At 42.9% G+C, this 27,969-nt stretch overlaps 1 protein-coding gene across 8 annotated transcripts in view; it reads left to right on the forward strand.

Annotated features, from left to right (window-relative positions):
- The window catches only part of SPAST (spastin), a 675,354-nt gene that overhangs the window by 260,505 nt on the left and 386,880 nt on the right, over positions 1–27,969 (forward strand). For all 8 annotated transcript variants that reach the window (XM_085611993.1, XM_085611996.1, XM_085611991.1 and 5 more), the window contains one exon: positions 8,212–8,286. In XM_085611993.1, the coding sequence (XP_085468119.1) occupies positions 8,212–8,286 (75 nt within the window). The remainder of the gene's footprint in view (positions 1–8,211; positions 8,287–27,969) is intronic.

The raw sequence follows: 27,969 nt of genomic DNA on the forward strand, positions 1-27,969 counted from the left end.
GTTCAGGGTAAGCTCTATAATACGCCTTTAACTATTGTTAATATATATAGCCCAAACACAGACGATCCCGTCTATTTTGATACTTTGTGGGGTAAACTCTACAATATCTCATCTGAGACCATTATTTGTGGCGGTGACTTTAATGTGGTACTTGACCCCGCGCTGCACAGAAGAACGACAGTAGATTACCCCCCGAAGGGCCACCGTTGTAGTGCATGAGGGAATGCGATCGTTGGGGCTTGCTGATATCTGGAGACAGCGACACCCCCGAGCCATGGAGGTAACGTGTCATCCGTATGCGCGGCAATCTTGGTCCCGGATTGATTATTGTCTGGGAACCCCGGACGTTTGTAGTTGGGTTACACGGATAAGGCATTTACCTAGAACTTTGTCCGATCATTCCCCAGTGGCTTTGGATATGGGTCTGCCCTCCCATGTCCCACCTCCCTTCCAGTGGCGCTTGCAGTCCTCTTCCCTCCTTGATCCGGTGTTTGCAGAAGGAATCCGTAAGGCTATAGCGGATTACTTCTTAATAAATACAGGGTCGGTTCCAACTATGGAAGCATTGTGGGAAGCCTTTAAGGTGACCATTCGGGGGGAATGTATAGTCCTCCAGGCTGGGGTCTTGAAGTCTCTCCGTCGCACAATGGAGGTGCTGGAGAGGGAGCTGGGGAACCTTGAACATCAATATAGCGTCCGGCCCAGCCCAACCATCTTAGCGCAAATAAAGGAGAACATTTTAGCATATAATGAAACAGCCGAGCAAGAGGTTAAGCATCTCTCTAGGCGGAATAAGGTGCGCTATTATGGTGAGGGTGGCCGGCCGGAGAGGACGCTTGCTGCCCGCATCCTAGATCCACACCTTAGGGCGCCGGTAGTTCAGGCAATTAGGATTGATGAAGACATGCATTATGACGCTGACAGTATTTTGCGGGCGTTCTCTGATTATTACACTGCAATGTATGCCCACCGGCCCACGGCTAGCACCAATGAGCTAGAACAATATCTGGATTATATCTCGTTGGTGTGGCTATCACGAAGGCAACAAGAATTTCTGATGCACCGACTAACACTGGGGGAAATACAGGATGCTATTTCGGCTCTGCCTGGCGGGAAGGCTGCGGGCACTGACGGGCTGCCGGCCGAATTCTATAAAGAGTATGCCGAACAATTAGCACCGTGTCTGCTCCAGCTCTATGAGGAAGCATATGAGACCCAATGTCTGCCGCCGACCCTTCGGGAGGCGCTAGTGGTCGCCCTTTTGAAACCTGATAAGCCACCCGATCAGTGCAACTCGTATCGCCCGTTGTCTCTTATAAACACTGACGTTAAAATTCTGGCGAAGGTTTTGGCCACGAGGCTCCAACTTCTCCTTCCGGTTATGGTGCTCCCGGACCAGTCGGGGTTCATTCCCACTCGTTCTACATCTCATAACTTACGCACCATATTCGCGGTAATGCATGTATTAATGCCCACACTCCCAGCGGTAGCAGTATTGCTCGACGCTGCAAAAGCGTTCGACTCAATATCATGGTCCTATATGATTGAGGTCCTCAATCGTATGGGCGTCCCATTTGTGTTTACGAACTGGATAAGATTGTTATACACTAAGCCGGAAGCTAGAGTCAGAATTAACGGACACCTCTCGGAAAAGTTTTCTATTCACCGGGGTACTCGGCAGGGCTGCCCGCTATCGCCACTGATATTTGCGCTTGTGCTGGAGCCCTTAGCCTGTATATTAAGGCAGAGGCATGCTGCATTTTTTCAGCGCCCACTTGCAGTCTCCATGTATGCTGACGACATGGTGCTGTATGTCCGTGAGCCGGCGCAGTTTCTGGCGCCAATTATCCGAGAATACATTTGGTTTGAACGATTCTCAGGCCTTGGCATCAACTGGTCCAAGTCCACTATATTGTCTCTCACTGATAGTACCTGGCCCTTTGACATGGAGTACCCGTTAGTGTGGTGTTCGGAGGCTGTCAAATACTTAGGAATCTGGTTGCATAGGGATCAGCAGACGGTCATCCAAGAAAACTTTGGCACAGCCGTTACACGATTGGAAGAGCAGGTGAATCGTTGGATCAAGCTGCCCCTCTCATTTGCTAATCGCACAGCCTTAATGAAAATGATAGTGCTCCCACGCTTTTTATATCTCTTTTTAAATATCCCGGTGCGTCTTACAAGACACTTTTTTGACACCCTTCGCTCACTCCTGATCACACTAGCTTGGGGTGGGAAGAAGTCCCGGCTCCGGTGGGAAACACTCACCTTACCATATGAACAAGGCGGATTTGCGGCACCAGATTTCCATCTCTACTACCTCTGTGCGCAAGCGCAGTATGCCTACTACTGGCAACATGACCCTGCATACATCCAGCATGTGGCGGTGGAGGCGGGTGCTGTCCATCCTATACCCCTTAAGGCAATGGTTGTAAATTCACACACGGTGTATGAAAAGGGGGAATTTGATACAGTGCAAATTACCTCACATGCCTGGCGAGAGCTAGGACAACGGGCGCGTAAAATACCGCTATATGCTCCAGACATGCCTTTGCTCCACCACTCCGACCTCACGGTTACCCAAGAGACGGGTGCGTTGCGGACACTGGCGGAGATGGGCCTCTGCATCATGGCGAATGTGTTCCCTGGGGGCCAGTTTGTAACTGCAGCAGATTTGGCCGTCCGGGGTGCGGCTTCCGCCATGCAGCTATTTGTGTACACTAGGTTGCGTTCTGCCATGCGTGCACTTAATCCGCATTTCCCTTCTGAACCACCGACTCTTGAAGCGCTACAACTTCTATACACGGCTACCTCCAGAAACCCAGCGGTACAGGGTTTCTGTGGGGGCGACGGCCCTGGGTAACTGGAACACAGTGCTCCCAGAGCCACTCACGGAAGATGACTGTTTAGATAGCTGCCGCTTGACGGGCCAACTGACGCCGAATGGCAACCTGCGTTTGGTGCACTTTAAATACTTGCATCAGTTGTACTATACACCGGCGCAGTTATTTAAATTTGGGCTCCGCCAGTCTGATGCCTGTAAGCGATGTGGTGCACCTGGGGCGGGGTTTTATCATCTGGCATGGGAGTGTCCTAAGATATTTGACTATTGGGGCGAAGTTGTGAGAATAATTGGTCTGATGATTGAGGAACCACTCGACTGTCATCCAAGGCTGTGTCTGTTGGGAGCTGGGGCTAAGGTGAACTCTTCTAATAAAAAACTTGTGTCTATCGCATTGCTAATGGCTAAACGCAGGATCTCTATCTGTTGGGAGAGTCGACTGGCGCCTACAGCAAAAATGTGGCTGCAAGACTTGGCGTATTGCCGGGACCAGCTCACCTGCTATGCGAAGGAGTTGCCATCAGCTTCAAGGCCACGGGACATTTGGAGACCACTTACATCATATCTGCTGTCACTTACTGATGTTTAATGTCCTGACTGTAGTTGTTATGCTACCCTGTTCACCCTCACTCTGCAAGTTGTTACCGGACATGCCATCCTTGTAACTCTGGGTATGTATGATGACATGGTTTTGCGACGATGTAAGCTCACTACTGTAATACTGATTGATTTGTCGATTACACTGATGCCATGAATCTACAATTATGCAAGGTTCTGTATTGTATCTGAAAGCACAAATAAAGTAAAAAAAAAAAAAAAATACTGATGATGATATCCACAGTATCACACCTAGGGACCCTTGGGACGATTACAATGTCCCAGATGTGCCCCAACCAGATTCATACACCTCCAAACCATCTCCCCCAGATGATAGTATAGGATTTGCGTAAATAGAGCTGCACAATACCATGGTATCCAACTACATTCAGATCCCCAGGAGGAGGACTTCTTAATGGAGACATTTGTTCAACCTTAAAAGTCAACAGACACTCTCCCTATGCTGAAAGTGATGATCAAACATGCCTCTGACATTTTCAAAGACCCAGTTAGGGCTAAAGTTATTAACCCTAGAATAGAGAAAAAGTACAAGCCAACTCAAAGTGACGCAGCTTACATTAACGGCCAGCTCCCTCTAGATTCTTTGGTTGTAGCAAATGTCCGTAAACGGGCAAATTCCCAAACCACAGGGGAGGCCCCTCCACCAGACAAAGAGTCTAAGTTACTCGAGGCATCAGGCAACAGGGTTGCATCTCAAGCTGCAAATTCTTGGCGTATTGCCAATTTACAAGCTTTACTAGCAAGGTAGGACAGGGCCCACTATGATGAGCTCGAAAAACTAATTCAATACATGCCAGACGTGCATAAAACCAAGGCAAACGACCTTATGCAAGAGGGAAAGTTAATCACTAATACCTCAATAAAGAGTGCACTTGATGCAGCAGATACAGCATCCCGCACAGTAAACACCAGTGTGTTACTGCGTAGACATGCATGGGTAAGCATCTCTGGTTTTAAGCAGGAAGTGCAGTCTACCATCCTCAATCAACCCATAGACCAGGAACACTTGTTTGGACCCACTGTGGACACAGCTTTGGAAAAGATGAAAAAGGACATAGAAACCGCCAAATCCATGGGGGCTCTACAGACAACAGCTGCTAGAGGGTCCTTTTGTCGCTCCTTTTATAGGGGCGACTCAAAATCCATTGGCACTGACACTGCCTCTTCCAATTACAAAAATCCCACCCACACCTCCCCTAACAGAGGTTATTCTAGGTGGAACTCCATCACCATAGACAGGTGGGTAAGACAAATTATCCAGTACGGTTACTGCCTGGAACTTACTCTACTCCCCCCAACATGCCACCCAAACAGCGTCCCATGTCCACTGAACATCTTGCGCTTCTCAAACAAGAGGTTCTCTCCATGCTTCAAAAACACGCAATAGAACCAGTTCCCCTACAGCATCAGGGAACAGGGGTGTATTCACTGTACTTTCTAATCCCCAAAAAGGACGGCTCCCTCAGACCAATATTGGACCTCAGGCCCCTAAAGTTCTACATTCAGTCAGATCATTTTCACATGATCACTCTTCAGCAAGTCCTTCCCATGCTTCAACAAGGCGACTTCCTTGCCACATTAGATCTCAAGGACGCCTACTTCCATATTCCCATACACCCTGCTCACAGAAAATATCTAAGGTTCAAAGTGGACGGCCAACACTATTAGTTCAAGGTCCTGCCATTTGGAGTAACAACAACTTCCAGGGTCTTCACAACGTGTCTGGCGGTAGTAGCCGCGTACTTACGAAGACAACACATTCATGTGTTCCCGTATCTCGACGACTGGATAATAAAAGCCAAGTCACACAGGCAGTGTGTACAGCACACCTACCAAACAGTTCAGCTACTACACAATTTGGGGTTCACAATAAACTACACCAAATCCCACCTGCAGCCCTCCTACATACATCAGTATCTAGGGGCCACAATAAACACTTTCAAAGATTTGGCATACACCAATCCAGCCAGAATAGCCAGTATTCAAACCGTCATCAAAAGGTTTCAGCCTCAACACTATCTTCCAGCTCGAGTGTTTATGCAGCTAGCAGGAATGATGGCCTCTTGCATTTTCACTGTCCCTCACGCAAGACTCCAGATGCGCCCTTTACAGGAGTGCTTAGCACGTCAGTGGAACCAGGCTCAAGGTCAACTTACAGATCTAGTGTTGGTGGACAGCCGCACACATCGCTCTCTGCAGTGGTGGAACACACAAAACCTATCCAAAAAGCGGCCGTTCCTAGAGCCAGTTCCACAGATAGTGCTAACATTAGACGCATCCCTCACCGGCTGGGGAGCCCACCTCCTAAACCACACAGTCCAGGGCAGATGGACCACTCAACAAAAAGTGCTCTACATCAGTCACCTAGAATTACTAGCAATTTTTCTGGTGGTAAAATGATTCCAACATATCTCCTCAACAAAACTGTCCTAGTCCGGACGGACAACATGACAGCAATGTATTACATGCAAAAACAAGGAGGAACACGCTTGTTGCAGCTTTCTCAAGTTGTGCAACGCATATGGCGATGGGCCATCCCGCAAAACATACATCTCCTAGCAGAAGATCTTCCAGGAGTACACACTCAAATTGCGGATCTGCTCAGTCGGCAGACACAACAAATTCACAAATGGGAACTTCATCCACAGGTTCTTCAACCATTTTTCCAAATGTGGGGCCACCCAGACATAGATCAGTTCGCCACACACGAAAACGCAAAATGCCCAACCTTTGCCGCCAGGTTTCCACACCCGTCGTCCAAGGGCAATGCGTTATGGATGAACTGGTCAGGCAGATTTGCGTACACTTTTCCGCCACTCCCACTCATTCCCCTAGAACTACGCAAGCTCAGGCAACAGTCTCTAAAAATGATCCTCTTTGCTCCCACATGGGCACGGCAACCGTGGTTCACCACACTTCTAGAGCTCTCAGTGGTTCCACACCAAAAACTTTGTCTCTCCCCAAAACTACTAACGCAGAACCATGGAGACATAAGACACCCCGATCCAGGTCAACTGAATCTCGCAATCTGGCTCCTGAAGTCCTAGAGTTCTGTTACCTTAACCTTCTACAGGACTGTATGAATATCATTAAAGAAGCTAGACGCCCTACTCCTAGAGCCTGTTGCGCAGCAAAATGGAAAAGATTTGTTATTTACTGTAATAACAATAAAATTGACCCACTGGATGCTTCAATCCAGGACATCATTTGCTACTTGCTGCATTTACAAACATGTAATCTAGCATATTCATCCATAAGATTACATCCAGCCGCTCTTGCCGCTTACTTACAAAACAGACAACACTTGTCTCTGTTTAGAGTACCTGCAATTAAAGCTTTTATGGAAGGCCTCAAAAGAGTAATTCCTCCCAGAGTACCACCCTCTCCGGTGTGGAACTTAAACATTGCCCTTACTAGGCTCATGAGTCCACCATTTGAACCTCTACACAAATGTGAATTGCAGTTCCTTATATGGAAAGTAGCTTTCCTAGTGGCAATCACTTCTCTCAGGAGAGTAAGTGAGATCCAGGCTTTAACCATACAAGAACCATTCTTACAAATACATAGTAACAAGGTGGTTCTTAGAACAAACCCAAAATTCCTTCCGAAAGTTATCTCTGCTTTTCATCTTAACCAATCAGTAGAGTTACCTGTGTTTTTCCAAAACCCAGATTCGGTAGCAGAAAGAGCTCTTCACACACTTTGATGTCAAAAGAGCCCTCCTTTATTATATTGACAGGACCAAAACCTTCAAAAAGACAAAACAGCTGTTTGTGGCTTTCTCACCACCTCATAAAGGAAACCCCATCTCCATAGCTGGGATTGCTAGTTGGATAGTCAAATGCATTCAAATATGCTACCAAAAGGTCAAACGCACATTAATAATTCCCCCTAGAGCGCATGCAACACGCAAACTAGGGGCCTTTATGGCATTCTTAGGGAACATTCCCTTAGATTACATCTGTAAAGCAGCAACATGGTCTACACAACACACCTTCACTAAACACTATTGTGTTGATGTGCAGACAAAGCGACCGGCTTCTGTAGGCCAGGCTGTTCTTCAGACACTTTTTCAAACCAATGCAACAGATACAGGAGACCACCGCTAGGGGAGACACTGCTATACAGTCTAATCAAAAGTGTACAATCTGCAGCTCATATGCCTCGAACGGAAAATGCTACTTACCAGTATGCATCTGTTCTTGGCATGTAGAGCTGCAGAGTTGTACACGCCCACTCGCCTCCCAGGGACCTGTATCTGTTCAAGTATTATCTTAATTAGATACCCTTACATGGACATCTCTTCTATTTCTTACTGACCCCATAATTTCCCTTTATGGCGAAAAACAATCCGAAGATGGAGTCGATGCCCATGCGCACTATCGTCCAAGGGAGGAGTCACCTATCTCGTGACTACAAAAGACTTCTTCCAAGACAACAAGGAGCAAGCATCCGAGCCCAACACTAGATGGCGATCTATGCAAAAGTGTACAACTCTGCAGCTCTACATGCCAGGAACAGATGCATACTGGTAAGTAGCATTTTCCTTATAAAATGTTAACTGACGATTGAGGTTGCAGTCCATTATTGTAGATAGATAACTTGTTGGGTGTGGATTAGATTTTATTTGTTGACTGAATGTGCAGGGAGTTTTGCCTTTTCTGCGCTAATAGATGTCTTCAGAACAAAGTACTTTAAAAGTAAACAATCCAATTGTGGTAAATGTTTTGTAATACAGTGTTTATCTTTAGTTATTTACAGGGCTTAGGGCTCCTGCGCGAGGATTATTACTGTTTGGTCCACCAGGAAATGGAAAGACCATGTTGGTAAGGGATTTTTTTTTTTAATTCATTTATGATATACAATTGCATATTTACCCATAAACACTTTAACTGGGTTTGGTATGAGGTGATCGTTATAATTTTGAACTTGGCAAAAAAGAAAACAAAAAGGATTTCATTAATCCCAGTGCAATTTCTCTTATAAGAGCAGTGGGTCTGTGTGGCTTTTAAGGCCGGAGAACCTCTTGGTTAAGTAAAGGTGCGATGGGCCTTACTGGACGTGGCCCATCTACTTTCCTTAATTAAGATGGAATGGCTCAGTTCTCTCTGAATGTGAGTTTCTTTATAACAAAAATAGAGTGGGGGGGCCCTAACCACAATTATGTCTTAAATAAAGATATATTTACTGTTGATGTTTCATCCAGTCTACTCTTGCATTTCACTCTGACATTTGGAACAGCACACATATTGTTTTGCATGGGCTTTTGCATGATTGACTTAATACAGCTGGCGGTGCCTCGTTTCACATTCCTGCATATAAGGGTGAATGTTATATGAATGTTCCCTTCAGGCCAATGCTAAAACTCAAATGTCAGTGGCCTAGGTATCTTACTAATGGAGCAACATACACTTCCCTTCTGTCTTATCGCCATTGAATTTCAGAGAATATAGAGTGCCCAGTTGTGATTTTATGCATGCATGATCGAAATTCCTTTAAGGATGTGGGGAAGGAGTGATCCACAGAGACAATAAGATGAGTATCATCTGCCTAGCTCATAATCAAGACTCCTTGGTTGTGAATCACCTGGATAAGCGGGCTGAGGTAGATGTTGAATAAAGTGGGGCTCGAAAGATAATGATCAACCATGGCAAGGATCCGACATTATGCTCTTCATTCTGGCTGATCCCATCACTGAATATAGATGCCAAAATCTTCTCTGGAATCCTGGAAAACCTTCTAGCCCCACTCTTGGCCATTCCTGTGGATGGTCTTGAAGAATTTGGGTTTGGGCCTGATAACAGTGCCAGGATAACTAGCATTTATGCAAGCCTGGTGACCAGAGTTATGGTTAATGGAAGGGCCTCTGATATATTTCAAATTGAGCAGAGGATAAGACAGGGCTGCCCCCGTCTCCCCTCCCTCTTGTTTTAAATATGGAGCATTAACAATTAAAGCAAAACGACTTAACAGGCGTGCTCATAGGCAAGAAAGAACAAAAATTTGCTATACCCCAGTGATGTTTTAATAACACTGACAGACCAACTCATTATGCTCCCACCCCTCCTAGAGTAGCTAACAAAAGTTGGCCAAGTAGCAGGTTTTAAAATTAATCTCAAAGTGCTAAATATTGAATCCATCCATTCCACACCAACATGTGTAAAAAATACGGGCACAAAACCCACAGTACAAAAAATATGTACACTAGATTGATCGGATGAACTGTACTTCTATGATTTCTAGCATATATCGTACCAGGAACAGCAGACTAACTTTCTTATTCTTTAAAATCGCACACAAATCAGATGTCAACCTTGCTAGGTCCTTGCCCAAGCTATCTTGGACAAGGAGGAGACACCTACCTACAGAATCTGGCTATATCATGTTTGAGATATTTTGGGGATGGGAAATATCTCCTTTGGGGTGACTGGTGGAGGAGCCAAGCTGCAGAGGGTGCACTCCTCCCCAAGGCAGCTTTCATCTCTTTGGATGGTATGGGGCTGTGGAGAGAGGCACTGGCTCCAAAGGTGCCATAGCATACTTGTTATCCTATATTAATATTCTCCTGACTTGCTCGCTTTTGGTCAGATAACAATGCTTGAGAAAAAGGTGGGGCAACTGCTAGGAGCATGTAAATTCTGGTCAGCTGCCTGTATGGAAGAAACTCGCCGTGAAATCACAGCTTGGTTTCTTCCTACTAGGTAAATCCTGCAGAAGAGCGTGCTTAATGTGTGCTGGCCCAGGTGCAGGGACAAAAAAAGCATTGATACCCTCCTAGTCTGTCGTTAAAACAAAGCAAAGAAGCAGATGAAATGAATTGAGATCTGAGGAGACTATTGCAATGAGGTATCCTAAACCCATTAGTTTCTAGTGTAATGGTAAAAATCTGTAATGTCCCTTGGGCGGTATTATTAAATGTGCTCTGGGAACACAACAGGTGTGTGTGCCTATTTCTTTTTTGTATAAACACCTGGTGCCCTTTGGTATTACAGAAGGGGCGCAAGGCTCTTGCACTTCCTGTTTTGTAATTTGCATCGCGATCTCAAGGGGTGCACACAGTCAAGGCACACCTTGAAAGGAGGCTGGGCCTACTATAGACCCTCATCCCCACAAGACATCCCCTTTCAGGTGGGTGCAGTCACTCCATGACCTTCTTTAACTTGACGGAGGAAATAGTAGCCACACAAAAAAGTGTACATTTAGAAATCTTAAGCACAAACAACTCTATTTAATAACTTTTTTCGAAATGGCTTGTTCTTGGCTAATAGAAGTGAGAAGAGTTCAATTTTCTAGAAATGAGACAGAAAATCTACTTCATCTAATCCTAGTCGAAGTGATAAGACAACAATGTGTGACTTTCAAAACCTAATTGGTAGACACCAGCGGATCCGTTATATATATATATATGTGTGTGTGAGAGTGTGTATATTTGTGTGTGTATATATATATATATATATGTGTATGTGTTGTTTTTTTTTGTCCTGTTTATGCTAATTTATTAATATAATGTCACTTGAATAGAGCCGTGCCGCTTGTCTCCTTGGGTTCCTGTTTCGGAGTGAGGATGAAAGTTGGGAGCTGATCGTGGTATATATATATATATATGTATGTTTGTTTGTGTGTGTGTGTGTGTGTGTGTGTGTGTGTGTGTACACACACACTCTCTCACACTCACTCTCTCACTGGAGTTGCTCAGACATTATGACCCGTTTGACGAATCTCCACAAAACTTTCCAAAAAAGTGCTTCTTCTTGACTAGTTTGTGCATGGAAAGTTTCTTGAGGATCCGTCTGGCGGGGCCAGAGAAAAAAGGGTGGAGCTAAAACACGAACTCCCCATTCATTTTCCATAGACTTCTTTAGACAGGGCTACGGTAAAAACTGCCAAACGGATTTGCACCAAATTTGGCAGGAAGCTACATCTTATATGCAGATTGTGCTTTCTTTTCTGTAGTTTTTGAGAAATTAAGGTTAAATGTTTTTATATCTTGGCATTTGGTGTCAAAATATACTTTGATTGTCCAAATTGAAGGGGACTACTCAAGCCTGATTGCTTGGTTTCAACCTGTACTGTATATTTAGGCAGCCATTACAAGACTCCAGGACTTGATCCCTGTGTCCTGTAAATGAATTAAAAAAAAAATATGTAAGGGGGCAGAGTGAGCAAAGCCAGACCCCACAGGGAATTGGGGGGAAAGGGCGGTCCCATTATTGGCTGGTTACATTTTATGATTTTTCAAATATCTTCCTCTCTATTTCATTAAAACATTCTGACATACAGACTGAAACATGCATTTTCAACACCAGCAGCAGACTGTCAGTGATCAACTGCAGCTTTAACTCTGTGTTCTAAAGAGCAACTAGTGTGGTGAAATTCTGAATTTATGCCAAAGTGTGGCACATCTGAACGTCATCTTGATGGAGTTGAAATGGAAAACTGAAAGCATTTTGTACTGAGGATTCTGCAGTCAATTTGGTTGCTTCATAGTAAAAAGTCTCCCAAGGTTGCCAGCCAACAGAGTAAAAAGTTCCCAAGTATAGCCCCCTGACAAATGTACAAAACAATTCATGTATTTCATTTTTTTTGCAGTTTTATATAACGCGTATTTGACTTGAAGGTATTGGAGTGCTTAATGTGAGCATCAGGTGCATTAGACAAGGACGCATTTATTTTGATTTTAGGCATGGAGAGATTAAGTGATTTCCCCCGGATTTTGAGCCGCTGCCGAAAGTCGAACCTGGTTCCCCCTTTGCAAAGTCAGCAGCTTGGGCTGTAATGCCTTAGCCGCTCTCTTAAGTACAGAAAATAATCAAGTGGTCAACTGGATAAAAAAAAATTAACATAGCTAATAATTTTAAAGCGCATTGCCACCATTTGAGAGCTCAGAAAATGTGTCCTCATTTTAGTGTTTTTAGAGCACTTACCATAATTTCTATGGGAAAAAGAACTCCTCGTTTTTACCTTATTTGCTTTAGGTATTCGGTTCAAGGTTTTTATTATAGATTTAGATCATGCACTGAGATCTACAATATATATATATTTTAAAAAATTCATACAACTTCAAAAAGAGCTAAAAAATAAAAAAAAATATTACAGCACATTACTTCATTGATGGGACAATTTAGCATCTCCATAGCAGATTTAGCTGTTGTAATTCCATGTTTTTCAAAAATTGGTTTTAAAAATCTCTGTTGCTAGTCCCTTGAAACGGGACTGACAAATATAACATGCTTGGTAGTCTGTATACCATTATAAGAAAGGGCAAATTCTTTCCTCTCAAACTACATTCTGCCATGCTTCCGTCAGTTTTTAGTTGTAAACATTTCAACCTACAAAACATCATATACCTTCACACCCTGTGTTCCAAGTTCCAGTTCAAATACAATACACTTGGGGTACTGCTGCCTGACATGATTAAATGGCACCCTGGAAGCGAGGTTTTGCGCTACATATACCCACATCATTCTCCATCCATGAAATTGCAACGGTAAACTTTAAAATAATTAAAAGATGAACATAGCTCATATTCTGAAAAGTGCTGAAGTGCAGATAAAATAATAGTTAAAAACAGACCGGCCTTTGTAGTAGCAATGAGACAATCCATGGCCATAGTTCTCCTTAAAGATTGTTCTTTGGCATGTAGAGTACAATGAGACCATCGTAGAATAGCAAGTAGTTCTCTTAAGTAAGTGCTCACCATTCTAATTCTAACCTTAACACTTCTATCAAAGCCATGGAATTTAAAGTGCAAATAGTGTGAAGAATATTTCCCATCCATCTTATGCATAAAGTGTCATTGATTAATATTTGTCTCTATAGCTTATAAAAGGGTTGACGGAATCTTCATTTTGTATACTGTTGGGAGATGATTGATGTGCCTGTGACTTGTTGCTCTATAAAGTGACTTTAGTGCGTTTCCATGAGCATATGCCTTAATTGATATGTGTGTAATATGTTCAGTGTCGGCTGAATTTGAGGACATAATTCTTCCAAGATGAGGGTAAGACCTTACTACTTCTATGGTGGAATTATTATAGTCATACACAAAACTCTTTTCATTTGGAGGGCTGGGAGAACGAGAGGGAAAATTATGTGGGGTAAATATTTGCAGTCTCCCTTGTAATATAAACCACAACAAAACAAACGTACCCCAATATGGCTCTCAAATAGGGGAACCAAATATTCTCATTAGTGAGCTTTTACTCAATTCAGGATGATTTGTGTCCCAATAACTAAAGAGAGAACCCCCAGGAGGATTTCCAAATAAAACGGGATGTCCTCCCACACCCCTTGGGTGTCTTGCTTTATCTTTGTGTATATTTTCACAAGGATAACCCTTTATGCCCACAGGAACCAGGGTCAATATTCATTTATATGAAACAGTGAACACTGTGGGGCTCTTTTCTAATGTGTACCACCCACCTACAGCTGTTTGTGAAAGTCCGCAATCATTCAAGAGAATAATTTCACACTTTGCTATCGTTTCTCATCAGATACAATAAAGAATTATGCTGACACAAGGTTGCTGTGATCTAACACATTCCTATACCTCATTTTTGACATACGTTGACCTTCCTCCTTTTGTTAATGATTCTAAAGTAACTATGAAAAGCATTGCTATATAGTAATAATAAGCCAGAATACCTTTGTCCTGAGGAGACCCCACAAATCACAGGGGGTCAAAATGTTGACAATCTTTCACTTGGTGTATAACCAGTAATAAGTCTGCATCTTGCTTTAGTAGAAGCACATAGTTGTTAAATCAAAAATCATTTAATATCAGTGATGGTTTTGTGCGTCTTTTGTGTATAATTTATATGGTTTCACACACGTGGGCACCGTGTTGCCTGCACTTATTGTATTGTTTGTATTACTATCTTCATTCACATTGAAAAATTAATACTTAAAGAACCACAGAGACCTTGTGTCCGCAAAATTCTTGATTGTCTCAGATGGGAAATGCTACCAAAGCGTGAAACTGTTATCTTTATTTCTCTCGAATGAATACACTGATTGCAGGCTTCCCCAAATACATGTAGGTGGGCGGACCACTTTAGGAAAGACTCCCACAGTGTACTCACTTTCATATAAACTTGATTTATCATTGACCATCCCGCGCTCACCAGAGAATGCTTTAGTGGCGGGTGGCCCTCGTTTTGGATAGAGGAACTATTCCGGGATGATCAGAGGAGTGGGGGATCCTGACAACTAAAAACCCTGTCCACCTACCAGTGTTTACATTGTTATTTATTAGATGGGTGGTGTAGGGATGATTAAAAACAAGTATTGGGCACTTGAGGCAAAATTACGCAGCTTTTGTCCTAGCGAAGCGAAATGTTTCAGCCCATCAAAGGTCCACAGATGGGGCCAGAGCTTTCCTCAGGACTAGGTTCCTGCTTGTCCCTATTTGAATCCCTGTCAAAAGCGTTGACACCCACTCAGTCCACACACACACACATACTGTTCCATTTCCTTATGGCTTGTCAAGGTCAATGATGGGGTCCTAAAAAGACAGAACATATGTATACACATGAGTTGTACCACAATGTTGCATTTGTCAACACACCAGTAGTTGGTACATATATAATTTAAAACAAAGGCGAGATCGACCAGTGATTGCCAGCCTTGCAGGACTCAGCCATGCCAATCGTGGGGCAGCATAACCACCTTTTGGAAAAAGTGTTTCTGTGGTCTCATTCGTAAAACATGCACATAACACAAGGTGACAAGTCTGCACTCTTTCACAATCCCAGTTTCACATTTTAACTCGCCCTAATTTCAGGACAGATAAACCTCACGGAGGACTGGGATGAGGGGAGCCTTGTAGTCAAACACTTAAGAAAAAGACAACATTATAGAAAAGTGTGTGCAGCTAATATCTGCAGGGGTTATTTTTAAATACTGCGAGTGATTAATTATGCATGCACAATCTATCTTACTTCGTCAAAGGCCTCTCCTTGCCATCAGCACCTACTCGTACGGCTCCGTCCTCCCGATGTTGCCGTGTATTGTGGCAGCTTGTTTTTAAGACAAACGCAGAGGAGATGCACATGTACGAGGAGGATTTTCACGTGTGATGACGTGGCTGTCCCTGTGATCATGCCGGGAAATGTACTCCTGCATATGCTCTGAACGCATTCTGACCAATTTGAATATTCTAGAGGCATCGTACGTGGACAGTGATGCGGCCGACTCTGCGGGTATGTCTGGACCCGTAGTCCTGTACATGTTCTAAAAGCATTTTAACCTTTTGCATTAGTCTGAAGGCATCATGGGCAGTCGCGTCAACAATGACGTGGCCATCACCGTTAGCATACCGGGACCAGTAGTCCCATGTATGTTCTAGAGGCATCGTGACCCATTCTAGTAGTCTAAAGGCATCATGGACGGTTGTGTGAATTATGACCCGGCCGTCGATGTCAACACCTAATGGTTGCATTCTGGGATGTATAGTTTCTGGGAAGAGGTTTTTTTATGGGTTTTTTGAGCCATAGCACTGACCTTGGCACAATGTTTTAATAATAATAATCAGCTGCTATGTTAGTGTATAGGTTTTTGCAGAAAAATATGGGAGGGAAAACAAGGATGAAATCTCCAGATTCTCTACTCCTAGAAGTAGCTTACCCATTGCAAAAAAAGTCTATTGTGAAGGTTGCATTCTGGGATGGGCAAATAATTTTATATAGACCATAACACAACCATATAGAATGTTTTTAATATTGATCAGCTTCTATGTGAACACATAATTAATTTCAACATGGTAAATGGGGGGTGGGGAGATGTGAGCTCCCAGTTCCCTACTTGTAAGCTCAGCATAGAGAGGATACAACTTATCACTTCAATTGTATCCGGGTATGTCGTCATTCAGTCAGTGTATGTGAGTTTTCAAATGGTAAAGCAACCGTTGTTCCCTTTCAAGCAGTACCCTAGTGAAAGGAAGTGGGCAGACCATCTCCGAAACTGCCCATGCAATGTCTTAGTCTGCATGTTGCTTCTCCAGATAGTGTTTTGTCATATTGTCATATTGTCATATGGGTAGCACTCTTTTTTACAAATGATTGTGCTCCGATGTTCACTGATTCTTGAGCAAATCTTCTGTGTTGTCCTTCCCTCATAGGGTTCTTGGCAAGGGCGTGTGATCATATAGACCACATTTTCCAAATTGCAGTTTATGTGATGTTTAATTACCCAGGGCCGGCTAGTGCCAATGTCAATCACCTTGTAGTGTTTTGTGAATGGACTGACTTTGAGGCTGGAATGTATTTTCTTACGTTGGAGTGATAGTCTTTCTCACAGAAGGAAATTCATGTAACCTCTTCCACTGCACTCTGTATGTGGGACTCTGATACTCAAGGTAGATTGTTGTTGAGGATAATCTGTGTTTTTGTAACTCGGTCCCTCTATCAAAGAGACCCCAATGCTTTGAATGGTTCAGAGTACTTTACCATTCCACCTGCTACTTTCCTTGCAGTCATAAATACAGTTATTAGGTGAGTGCATAATAGCTGATATCTCATCCTCCAGATCAATTATTATTATTATTAGTCCGATTTGTAACACGCATGGCTGCCCCAGCAATGGGGCGTCCCAGCGCAACCCTGACCAAGACCAACAACCAGGAGACAGACGCAAGATGACAGCTAAACATATAAAGATTTAGCAGGGCCAGAGAAGAGCCAGGTTTTTATAGCTTTGCGGAAAGCCAAGTGCTTCTGAATAATTCTGATAGGAACCGGTAATGAGTTCCAGAGTTTGGCGGCTAAGTTCCGAAAGGAGCGGCCACCTGCTCTGGCTTTGAAGACGCGGGGGGTACAGACCAGGGTGCGGCCAGCCGATCTTAATAGGCGTCGTGGGGTATAAGGCTTAAGTAGCTTGGCCAAGCCCAACGGGGCCTGACTAGACAGGATTTTATGCGCCACACACAGAGCCTTAAACTGGATGCGTTTTTCCACAGGAAGCCAGTGCAATTTAGGGAGCAAAGCGGCCACTGAGCTAGACTTGGGAAGTCCTACCAGCAGCCGCGCTGCGGCATTCTGGACCCGCTGCAGACGCTTAACACTGGCCATATTAGCGCCCAAATAAAGTACGTTACCATAGTCCAGCCTAGACAAAATTAGGGCCTGGACTATGGTTTGACGCACTTTGGGAGGGAAAAAGCCAATCACTGGTCTGAGGCCACATAGCAGCCCAAAACACACTCCAGCCACAGTTTTGGATTGCGCTTCAAACATCAAACCCTGATCAAACCATATCCCTAGATTCTTTACCACCGTTTTGGGAGAGGGCGCAGGTTTTAGACGCTCAGGCCAGCACTGTTCGGACCATAGTTCCCGGTCCTTCCCAAACAGCAAGATCTCTGATTTGCTGGCGTTAAGCTGCAAAAAGTTACCCGCCATCCAGTCCGCCACTGCTAGAAAATCCTCCTTAAATTTCCCCAGATTGACATCACAGTTCTTAGAGAAGGAGATCAGCAGTTGGGTGTCATCTGCATATGACACCAATACAAGCCCTCTGTTTTTAGCTACCGCAGCCAGGTGGCGAACATAGATATTAAACAAAAGCGGGCTCAAAACTGAGCCCTGCGGAACTCCCTGATGCAGAGCAAACTCCTGGGAATGAAACGGAGGCATAGAGACTTGGAAAGACCTTTCCTCTAAGAAGGAGCGGAGCCAGCCCAAAGGCTCGCCCTCAACACCAATTTCCTGCAGACGAGTTAATAAAATTGCATGTTATATGGTGTCGAAGGCGGCACTTAGATCCAAAAGGACCAAAGCCACGGAGTCACCCCTATCCATACTATCCCTGATAGCTTCCGATACTGCCAACAATGCAGACTTGGTCCCATGACGCGCACGGAAGCCATGTTGCGTGGGGTCCAGAATGGCGTTTTGATCTATATACTCCGAAAGGACAGAGTTGACATGAGATTCCGTCACCTTAGCCAGAAACGGGAGCAGGGAGATAGGCCGATAATTGCCCGGTTTCACAGGGTCCAGGGAGGGTTTCTTAAGTAAAGGAACAACTTTGGCATGTTTCCAAACCCTGGGAACCACTGCAGAGGACAAGGATAGATTCACTAAACCCACAGCCCAAGGGGAGATTACGGAGTGGAGTTGGCGAAATAAGGCAGGAGTCAGAGGATCAGCTGGAGATCCAGACTTAATCTTCAAACAGAGTGCATCAAACTCATTGGAGGATAGAGATGGAAAGGATACCAGGCTACGACCCTTCAAGGGGCCAGATGTAATAGAAGACTCACTCCCAGCACACAGATCTACCGGCGGCAGGATGGAATAGATCTGCTCAACCTTTTCCAAGAAGTGACGAGCCAACTCACTATACTGTTGGTTGGAGACAATCGGGGAGGATACCACAGAGCCTGCACTTTTCATACTTTTAAGCAGGGCAAATACCGACTTGGCTGGATTAGTGCTTGCCAAGATTTCTTTAGCCACATACTCAGCTCGCACCTTCCGGATAAGGCGGTGATACTGTTTAATGGCAGCCCGATATTCCAACTTAGCTGAGACGTCATAAGAACGTCTCCAGACACGTTCCAGCTGCTTACAGCCCTTTTTGGCTGAGACAAGTGATGTATCAAACCAAGGGTTGGAGGACCCTCTACTTTTTACTCCCAGACGGGCCGGGATACAGGCATCCAGGCCCAAAACAACCCATTCCTGGAATCAAGAAATTGCTGCCTCCAAGTCAGAGGGCATTAGAGGCCTACTATCAGCCAAACACGCCGAAAGTTGGCATAGATCTAATTTATGCCAAGGACGCTTCAGCACGGGGACAGAGCGTAGGGGGAACAGCTTTCCCCTGCAATCGCAGCGCAAAAGAGACTGAAAAATGATCCGTCCAGGCCAGGGGAACTGGAGAGGAGACTTGTAAAGGTTGAAGATTTGAGAAAATAGGGTCTAACAAATGCCCTGCCTCATGAGTACTCGCAGAGACGCATTGTACCAACTGAAAGGCCTCCAAATCTGCCAGTAGATTCGAAATCTCTGCTTTCTCATGCATCTCAAAATGAAGATTGAGATCCCCTAAAATAGTATCTGGCGACCGGCGACTGACGTGCGCGGACGGGCGCAGACGGGCTTGTCTTAGGCGCGGCCGCAGTAGTGCCGACATTTGAAGGTCGCGATGCCCAACAACTAGCCCGTCAACTCACACCCAACCAAGATGGCGCCTGACCTCCTCCCAGCCCCTCCGCTACTACCGCCGTCAGCACACCTCGCTACCCCTCACAGAGACCACGACGCGGCAGGCAAAGAGGTAGGGTCTAAAAAATATTTTTATTTTAAACAACAATCTGGTGCAATAATTAAAAAGAGCCTCACAAGCATTAGTGAAATTCAAGCAGCGCGGCGAGGGCACAGCAGCGTCACGCAGCACACACCACTCTGCAAAATACTGTCTCCCGGCTCAAGCCTCAGGAGTCAATAAGAGATCCATTCTTTAAATGTACTCACAATATTGACAAAAACACCATTACTTTCCTGGATCTCAAAATCAGGATCGTTGATAATCAAGTGGTTACTATGATGCATGAGAAACCCACTGATAAAAATAGCCTGCTCCAATTTGACAGCCATCACCCACGATCACGACGGGAGAATTTACTATTCTGTCAGTGTTTTGCGGATCACACACAATTGTTCTGACATCAGCATCTTTTCAGAACAGGCAGACAGAATATTGGGCAAATTGGAAGCCCACAAGTACCCAACTAGTATCATCAGGCGTGCCAAGATAGGCGCTTGGTACAACAGGGAGACACTACTTGCGTCATACCCTTAAAAGGAAAACTATACATGACACAACACCTGATTATGTTTATTATAACATTGTTCCAAGGTTTGTGCTGTGGCTAAAAAAAAAATGCATAAAAAACTCTCATCCCAGAATGCAACCATTAAGTGTTCACGTCAGCCTCTCAACAGTCACTCACCCATACAAGCCCTCATACACTCAGTCACACAACCAGTTACATATCCATTTACACATCCATACAAGCACTCACACACCCCTGTACTCACCCATACAGCCATTCACATAGGCTCCCACTGTCCAATACAGTCATTCACACAAAGTCACTTAACAAAACACCTACTCAAACAGCCAATCACTCACTCATACATCCGCTTACACACACTGTCACTCACTGATAGAGCCACTTACACTGTCACACACACACCCATACAGCCACTAACACACACCACCAGTACAGCCACTCACACATCTTGAACACACAGCTATTCACACAACCACTTATACACTCCTACAGCCACTCTCACACCCATATGCAAAAGGATACATACATTCACACAGCCACTCACATGGTATATATTAAAAGTAGTATCCCTCATCTCAGTACACTTAGTATACTCCTTTAACGTACGTAGTACCTTTGAATATATGTTTAACAATCATAAACTCTTTCAAAATACTTACACTTACTAGATGGTGCCATCAGTGATGGCATCGGTGATGTCATCTGAGGTGTCATCAGTGATGTCACTGACCATGACATGAGTGATGTAAAATGTGAGGTCATAAGCAGTGCATTGTGGGGGCGTAAGTTATAGTTAACTCCGGTAAGTATAACTGCTGAATTTCTCTTGTTTTGTACGAGTGAAATCTGACCCTAACTATAATGTCCCTGTAACCATTGGTCTTTTCAGTGAATATATTTGTTTGTATATATAATATATGTGTGTGTGTGTGTGTGTGTGTGTGTGTGTGTGTGTATGAATATGTGTATGTATGTGTATGTTGCAGGTGTTTATACATGGGCTGGTGGGAAGAGCAAGTACTAATAGTGGAACATCTTGCATATTGGGAGGACCATGTAATTTGCTGGCTTCGTTACATAGACTGTCTTTCTCATTTGGAAAGGGTCGGTGGTGAGTGTGGAAAAAATCAATGTGAATATAGTAAATTTGGAACCGGTCCTAGTTGAGAACAATAAAATAGAATTCAAATTACATAGGAAAACGACAGCAGGAAAGTCAATACTTCATGCCTCTAGTTTCCACCCTAGACATTTAAAGGACAGTATTCCATATGAGGAAATGTTTAGATTACGTAGGGTCTGTAGTCAGCAAAAGGACTTAATGCAATGTCAACATGAAGCCAAACAAAAATTCCTGGACGGAGGTTATTCGATTAAGACCATCACTCGAGCCATTAACAGAACTAATCACGAAAGTAGGGAAGCTATCCTATACAGCAACAGCGCTGGAAACAGGAATAAGTTAAATCCCAAGCACTATCAGAAAAGTGACGAGACCAGCATTATACTAATCACTACATTAAACAAGCAGGAAAAACAGAAGAGACCAGTGAAGTTAGAGGGGCTATTTACATGTAAAACTGAGTTTTCAGTGTATGTTCTCGAATGCACCGGCAAACTGCTATATGTTCGAAGTACCAAACTGCAGGTCCATGTAAGAATTCTCCAACATTTTAGAGCCATAGTTAACTCAGATTCCTCCTACCCAGTTGCTCGTCATTTCAAGCAGTATCATAATAACTATCTCAGCTGTTTGAAATACTTTGTCATAGATGCAATACCTAACTTGAGGAGGGGAGGAAATCGAGAATTAATGCTCAGACAATTGGAAACCCAATACATATTTAATTTAGATACCATATTCCCTAACGGTTTAAATATCAGTGAAGACCTACACAACGTCTTGTAATCAAGCTTACAAACCTGATTGGACACTGTGATTAGATGACAAATGATTATTCATGTGTAATATGACATGAAATGACCTACCTATTTAAAATTGTACTGTATATAACGTATGCTGCTTTTTAACTCTGTATGCACGTTTTCAACACTTTAATCACCTTTTATTGATTTAATTGATAATGATGGAAAAAGCAGCAGTATTTATATGTGAATATTGGTTATTGTTTTATAAGGGAATAATTATACTATGTTTGATGTTCATTACATAAAAACTGCGGGGTAGTGTACCTTTTTGTGGAGATCACTATTTAAATCAGGCAGCCAACCTTTCGGCCAATGCAAAAACAACAGTTTTCTAAGTATCAATAACAAAGCCCACTAAGGGCACAATTTTGTTATCATTGGAATTTATTTTAACTAATATTGCCCTATTTTGTAAACCATGAATATATACAAGTAGGTGAACAGTCGCTAGTTTTTTACGAACTGTTATATTCCCTGTTTTTACACCGATCAGTAATGGCTGCTATTTTGCATATTTGCACATATACAGTTAATGCAATCTTGATATGCTGATTATATGATTATTTATTCATTATTTAATTCATATTTTGGGATAATCCAGTTATTGGCCCAGTAAAATTTCACAAATCAAGTTTATGCCATTTTACAATGTATTGGATGCCAATTGCTGTATACAAGTCTGTTTTCCTTTCAACTTACATGATCAGTACAATTGAATAGTCTGTTTTAGTTGCCATCATGAGGCACAATATCACATGGTGACTATATAAAGAAAAACTGTAGCTTGCAGCATGCATGTGATCAAGGCCAGCGGTTCAGTCGAAACGCGCCATAGACATGACGTCATCAATAAAATAAATTGCACTTACTGCATCGAAGACTGTGCCGGATTTGTCTGCAAAGAAGATTTACGGGATTTGAGTGTATATAAATATATATATATTTCTTTTTTATTATAAACCGAGTAGTCCACTCTCCTAACATGACTCTTTTCTGCTTCCCACCTTCTGGCAGTAGAATTACCCATTTTCTTTAGATATAAATATATCCCACTTTATTGCCTTTTACTCTGTTTTGTTCTCTGACTTCATTTCCATCCTTAAGGTTCCTAATGCTTCATTCTTGTCAGTCAATTTTTATGTTATATGCTATAGTGCTAGTATTCTCAATTCCTTCAGGCTTTGCATTGTATCCCTTCCCTTGCGGCAGAGAACTGGTGTGAAATTAATAATAGGGATGCAGTGGAGGGAGAGTTGGAAGGGAGAGGTGGGGGGGGCTTGCATTTTGTTAGCAAAATGCAAATCAAACCACCTTGCCAGCTATTAGTTGTAGGCAATGGTATGTGGTATGAAACATCAATAAAATAATGTCATGATAAAACGTATAAGGGTTGATGTTTGAGAGAATGAAGTTAGGGATCTAACTCAAGATACCCACCTTAACCCAGCTATTCTACTCCATGTCTGAAGGTTGCCTAGAAACATAGGTAACCTTCTTGAAATCCCTACACATGTAACTGAGCATTTTGTTGCATCAGTCGTTCTGCAGAGCAGCCTCTTTCTCTAGGAAATTAAGCCCAATCCCACCCTGTAATCCCTTCGCCTTTAAAAGACTTCTCATTAGACAGCATCTGTTCCATTGACTTTGTTGTAATGTAACTGTTGGGACTTTAGCCCCCCCTACTCTTTCCCACCATATTCCTATAAACTATGTTACCTCTCCTGCCTCCTAATTATACTTCTCTAGCGCCCCCTTCAAGTCACTTCACTCTTGCTCCCCTCTCATTATTGCCCCTTTTCATTCCAAATTCTAATCCTCTTCCCTTTTCTCATCTCTTCTTTCCCGTTTCCTTTGCCTTTGTCTATTCTCCCTTCCTATCCTAACTCTACCCACCTTCCTCCTCCATTCTGTTCCTTCCCTACTTCTGTTCTCTTCTCATTGTTCATTGCCCTCTGACCGTTGCTCCTTTCTCCTTTTCCTCAAGCACTCTTGCCACTCCAGCTTGGTCATCCTCCAGCCCTCTTGCTAGCCATGCTGTAGCTCTCCTGTCCTCCGGTCTTCTCACCTTCCTACCATTTTTGCTCAATACTGTCTCTAGTTTGCTTGTTCCAGTTTTTTGCAAGTGTCATCACTGTTACTATGTAAATCTCATCTACACTTACTGGTGCTCATATGCTTCATACACCTATTAAATAAAGTTTGGAATTGCTGTATCATTTCACATATTTAATAAAATGTTGGCAATAAGTCTGTGGTACAGGTTAGTCTGGCTTTTGTTCTTAGACCATTGGTCTTTTCAGTGAATATATTTGTTTGTATATATAATGTGTGTGTGTGTGTGTGTGTGTGTGTGTGTGTGTGTGTGTGTGTGTGTGTGTGTGTGTGTGTGTGTGTGTGTGTGTGTGTGTGTGTGTGTGTGTGTGTGTGTGTGTGTGTGTGTGTGTGTGTGTGTGTGTGTGTGTGTGTGTGTGTGTGTGTGTGTGTGTGTGTGTGTGTGTGTGTGTATATGAATATGTGTATGTTGCAGGTGTTTATACATGGGCTGGTGGGAAGAGCAAGTACTAATAGTGGAACATCTTGCATATTGGGAGGACCATGTAATTTGCTGGCTTCGTTACATAGACTGTCTTTCTCATTTGGAAAGGGTCGGTGGTGAGTGTGGAAAAAATCAATGTGAATATAGTAAATTTGGAACCGGTCCTAGTTGAGAACAATAAAATAGAATTCAAATTACATAGGAAAACGACAGCAGGAAAGTCAATACTTCATGCCTCTAGTTTCCACCCTAGACATTTAAAGGACAGTATTCCATATGAGGAAATGTTTAGATTACGTAGGGTCTGTAGTCAGCAAAAGGACTTAATGCAATGTCAACATGAAGCCAAACAAAAATTCCTGGACGGAGGTTATTCGATTAAGACCATCACTCGAGCCATTAACAGAACTAATCACGAAAGTAGGGAAGCTATCCTATACAGCAACAGCGCTGGAAACAGGAATAAGTTAAATCCCAAGCACTATCAGAAAAGTGACGAGACCAGCATTATACTAATCACTACATTAAACAAGCAGGAAAAACAGAAGAGCCATACTTAATAAAGAATGGCTGATTGTCTTAACTGACCTAACATTAGGATCCATACTTCCCAAAAAACCAATCATCATATTTAGACGAGCACCATCTATGAGAAGTGCTCTGGTAAACAACAGCACTGAAGTGGTACACACCAGTAATTGGCTTACGTCAAGAAAGTGATTTTTTAAAAATGCAGTTCATGCAGGGCATGCAGATTTAGGGTAAATACGACACAATCTCACAGCATTGAAAGACCAGTGAAGTTAGAGGGGCTATTTACATGTAAAACTGAGATTTCAGTGTATGTTCTCGAATGCACCGGCAAACTGCTATATGTTCGAAGTACCAAACTGCAGGTCCATGTAAGAATTCTCCAACATTTTAGAGCCATAGTTAACTCAGATTCCTCCTACCCAGTTGCTCGTCATTTCAAGCAGTATCATAATAACTATCTCAGCTGTTTGAAATACTTTGTCATAGATGCAATACCTAACTTGAGGAGGGGAGGAAATCGAGAATTAATGCTCAGACAATTGGAAACCCAATACATATTTAATTTAGATACCATATTCCCTAATGGTTTAAATATCAGTGAAGACCTACACAACGTCTTGTAATCAAGCTTACAAACCTGATTGGACACTGTGATTAGATGACAAATGATTATTCATGTGTAATATGACATGAAATGACCTACCTATTTAAAATTGTACTGTATATAACGTATGCTGCTTTTTAACTCTGTATGCACGTTTTCAACTCTTTAATCACCTTTTATTGATTTAATTGATAATGATGGAAAAAGCAGCAGTATTTATATATGAATATTGGTTATTGTTTTATAAGGGAATAATTATACTATGTTTGGTGTTCATTACATAAAAACTGCGGGGTAGTGTACCTTTTTGTGGAGATCACTATTTAAATCAGGCAGCCAACCTTTCGGCCAATGCAAAAACAACAGTTTTCTAAGTATCAATAACAAAGCCCGCTAAGGGCACAATTTTGTTATCATTGGAATTTATTTTAACTAATATTGCCCTATTTTGTAAACCATGAATATATACAAGTAGGTGAACAGTCGCTAGTTTTTTACGAACTGTTATATTCCCTGTTTTTACACCGATCAGTAATGGCTGCTATTTTGCATATTTGCACATATACAGTTAATGCAATCTTGATATGCTGATTATATGATTATGTATTCATTATTTAATTCATATTTTGGGATAATCCAGTTATTGGCCCAGTAAAATTTCACAAATCAAGTTTATGCCATTTTACAATGTATTGGATGCCAATTGCTGTATACAAGTCTGTTTTCCTTTCAACTTACATGATCAGTACAATTGAATAGTCTGTTTTAGTTGCCATCATGAGGCACAATATCACATGGTGACTATATAAAGAAAAACTGTAGCTTGCAGCATGCATGTGATCAAGGCCAGCGGTTCAGTCGAAACGCGCCATAGACATGACGTCATCAATAAAATAAATTGCACTTACTGCATCGAAGACTGTGCCGGATTTGTCTGCAAAGAAGATTTACGGGATTTGAGTGTATATAAATATATATATATTTCTTTTTTATTATAAACCGAGTAGTCCACTCTCCTAACATGACTCTTTTCTGCTTCCCACCTTCTGGCAGTAGAATTACCCATTTTCTTTAGATATAAATATATCCCACTTTATTGCCTTTTACTCTGTTTTGTTCTCTGACTTCATTTCCATCCTTAAGGTTCCTAATGCTTCATTCTTGTCAGTCAATTTTTATGTTATATGCTATAGTGCTAGTATTCTCAATTCCTTCAGGCTTTGCATTGTATCCCTTCCCTTGCGGCAGAGAACTGGTGTGAAATTAATAATAGGGATGCAGTGGAGGGAGAGTTGGAAGGGAGAGGTGGGGGGGGCTTGCATTTTGTTAGCAAAATGCAAATCAAACCACCTTGCCAGCTATTAGTTGTAGGCAATGGTATGTGGTATGAAACATCAATAAAATAATGTCATGATAAAACGTATAAGGGTTGATGTTTGAGAGAATGAAGTTAGGGATCTAACTCAAGATACCCACCTTAACCCAGCTATTCTACTCCATGTCTGAAGGTTGCCTAGGAACATAGGTAACCTTCTTGAAATCCCTACACATGTAACTGAGCATTTTGTTGCATCAGTCGTTCTGCAGAGCAGCCTCTTTCTCTAGGAAATTAAGACCAATCCCACCCTGTAATCCCTTCGCCTTTAAAAGACTTCTCATTAGACAGCATCTGTTCCATTGACTTTGTTGTAATGTAACTGTTGGGACTTTAGCCCCCCCTACTCTTTCCCACCATATTCCTATAAACTATGTTACCTCTCCTGCCTCCTAATTATACTTCTCTAGCGCCCCCTTCAAGTCACTTCACTCTTGCTCCCCTCTCATTATTGCCCCTTTTCATTCCAAATTCTAATCCTCTTCCCTTTTCTCATCTCTTCTTTCCCGTTTCCTTTGCCTTTGTCTATTCTCCCTTCCTATCCTAACTCTACCCACCTTCCTCCTCCATTCTGTTCCTTCCCTACTTCTGTTCTCTTCTCATTGTTCATTGCCCTCTGACCGTTGCTCCTTTCTCCTTTTCCTCAAGCACTCTTGCCACTCCAGCTTGGTCATCCTCCAGCCCTCTTGCTAGCCATGCTGTAGCTCTCCTGTCCTCCGGTCTTGTCACCTTC

Source organism: Triturus cristatus, chromosome 6 (genome assembly GCF_964204655.1).
Source record: "Triturus cristatus chromosome 6, aTriCri1.1, whole genome shotgun sequence".
NCBI lineage: Eukaryota > Metazoa > Chordata > Amphibia > Caudata > Salamandridae > Triturus > Triturus cristatus.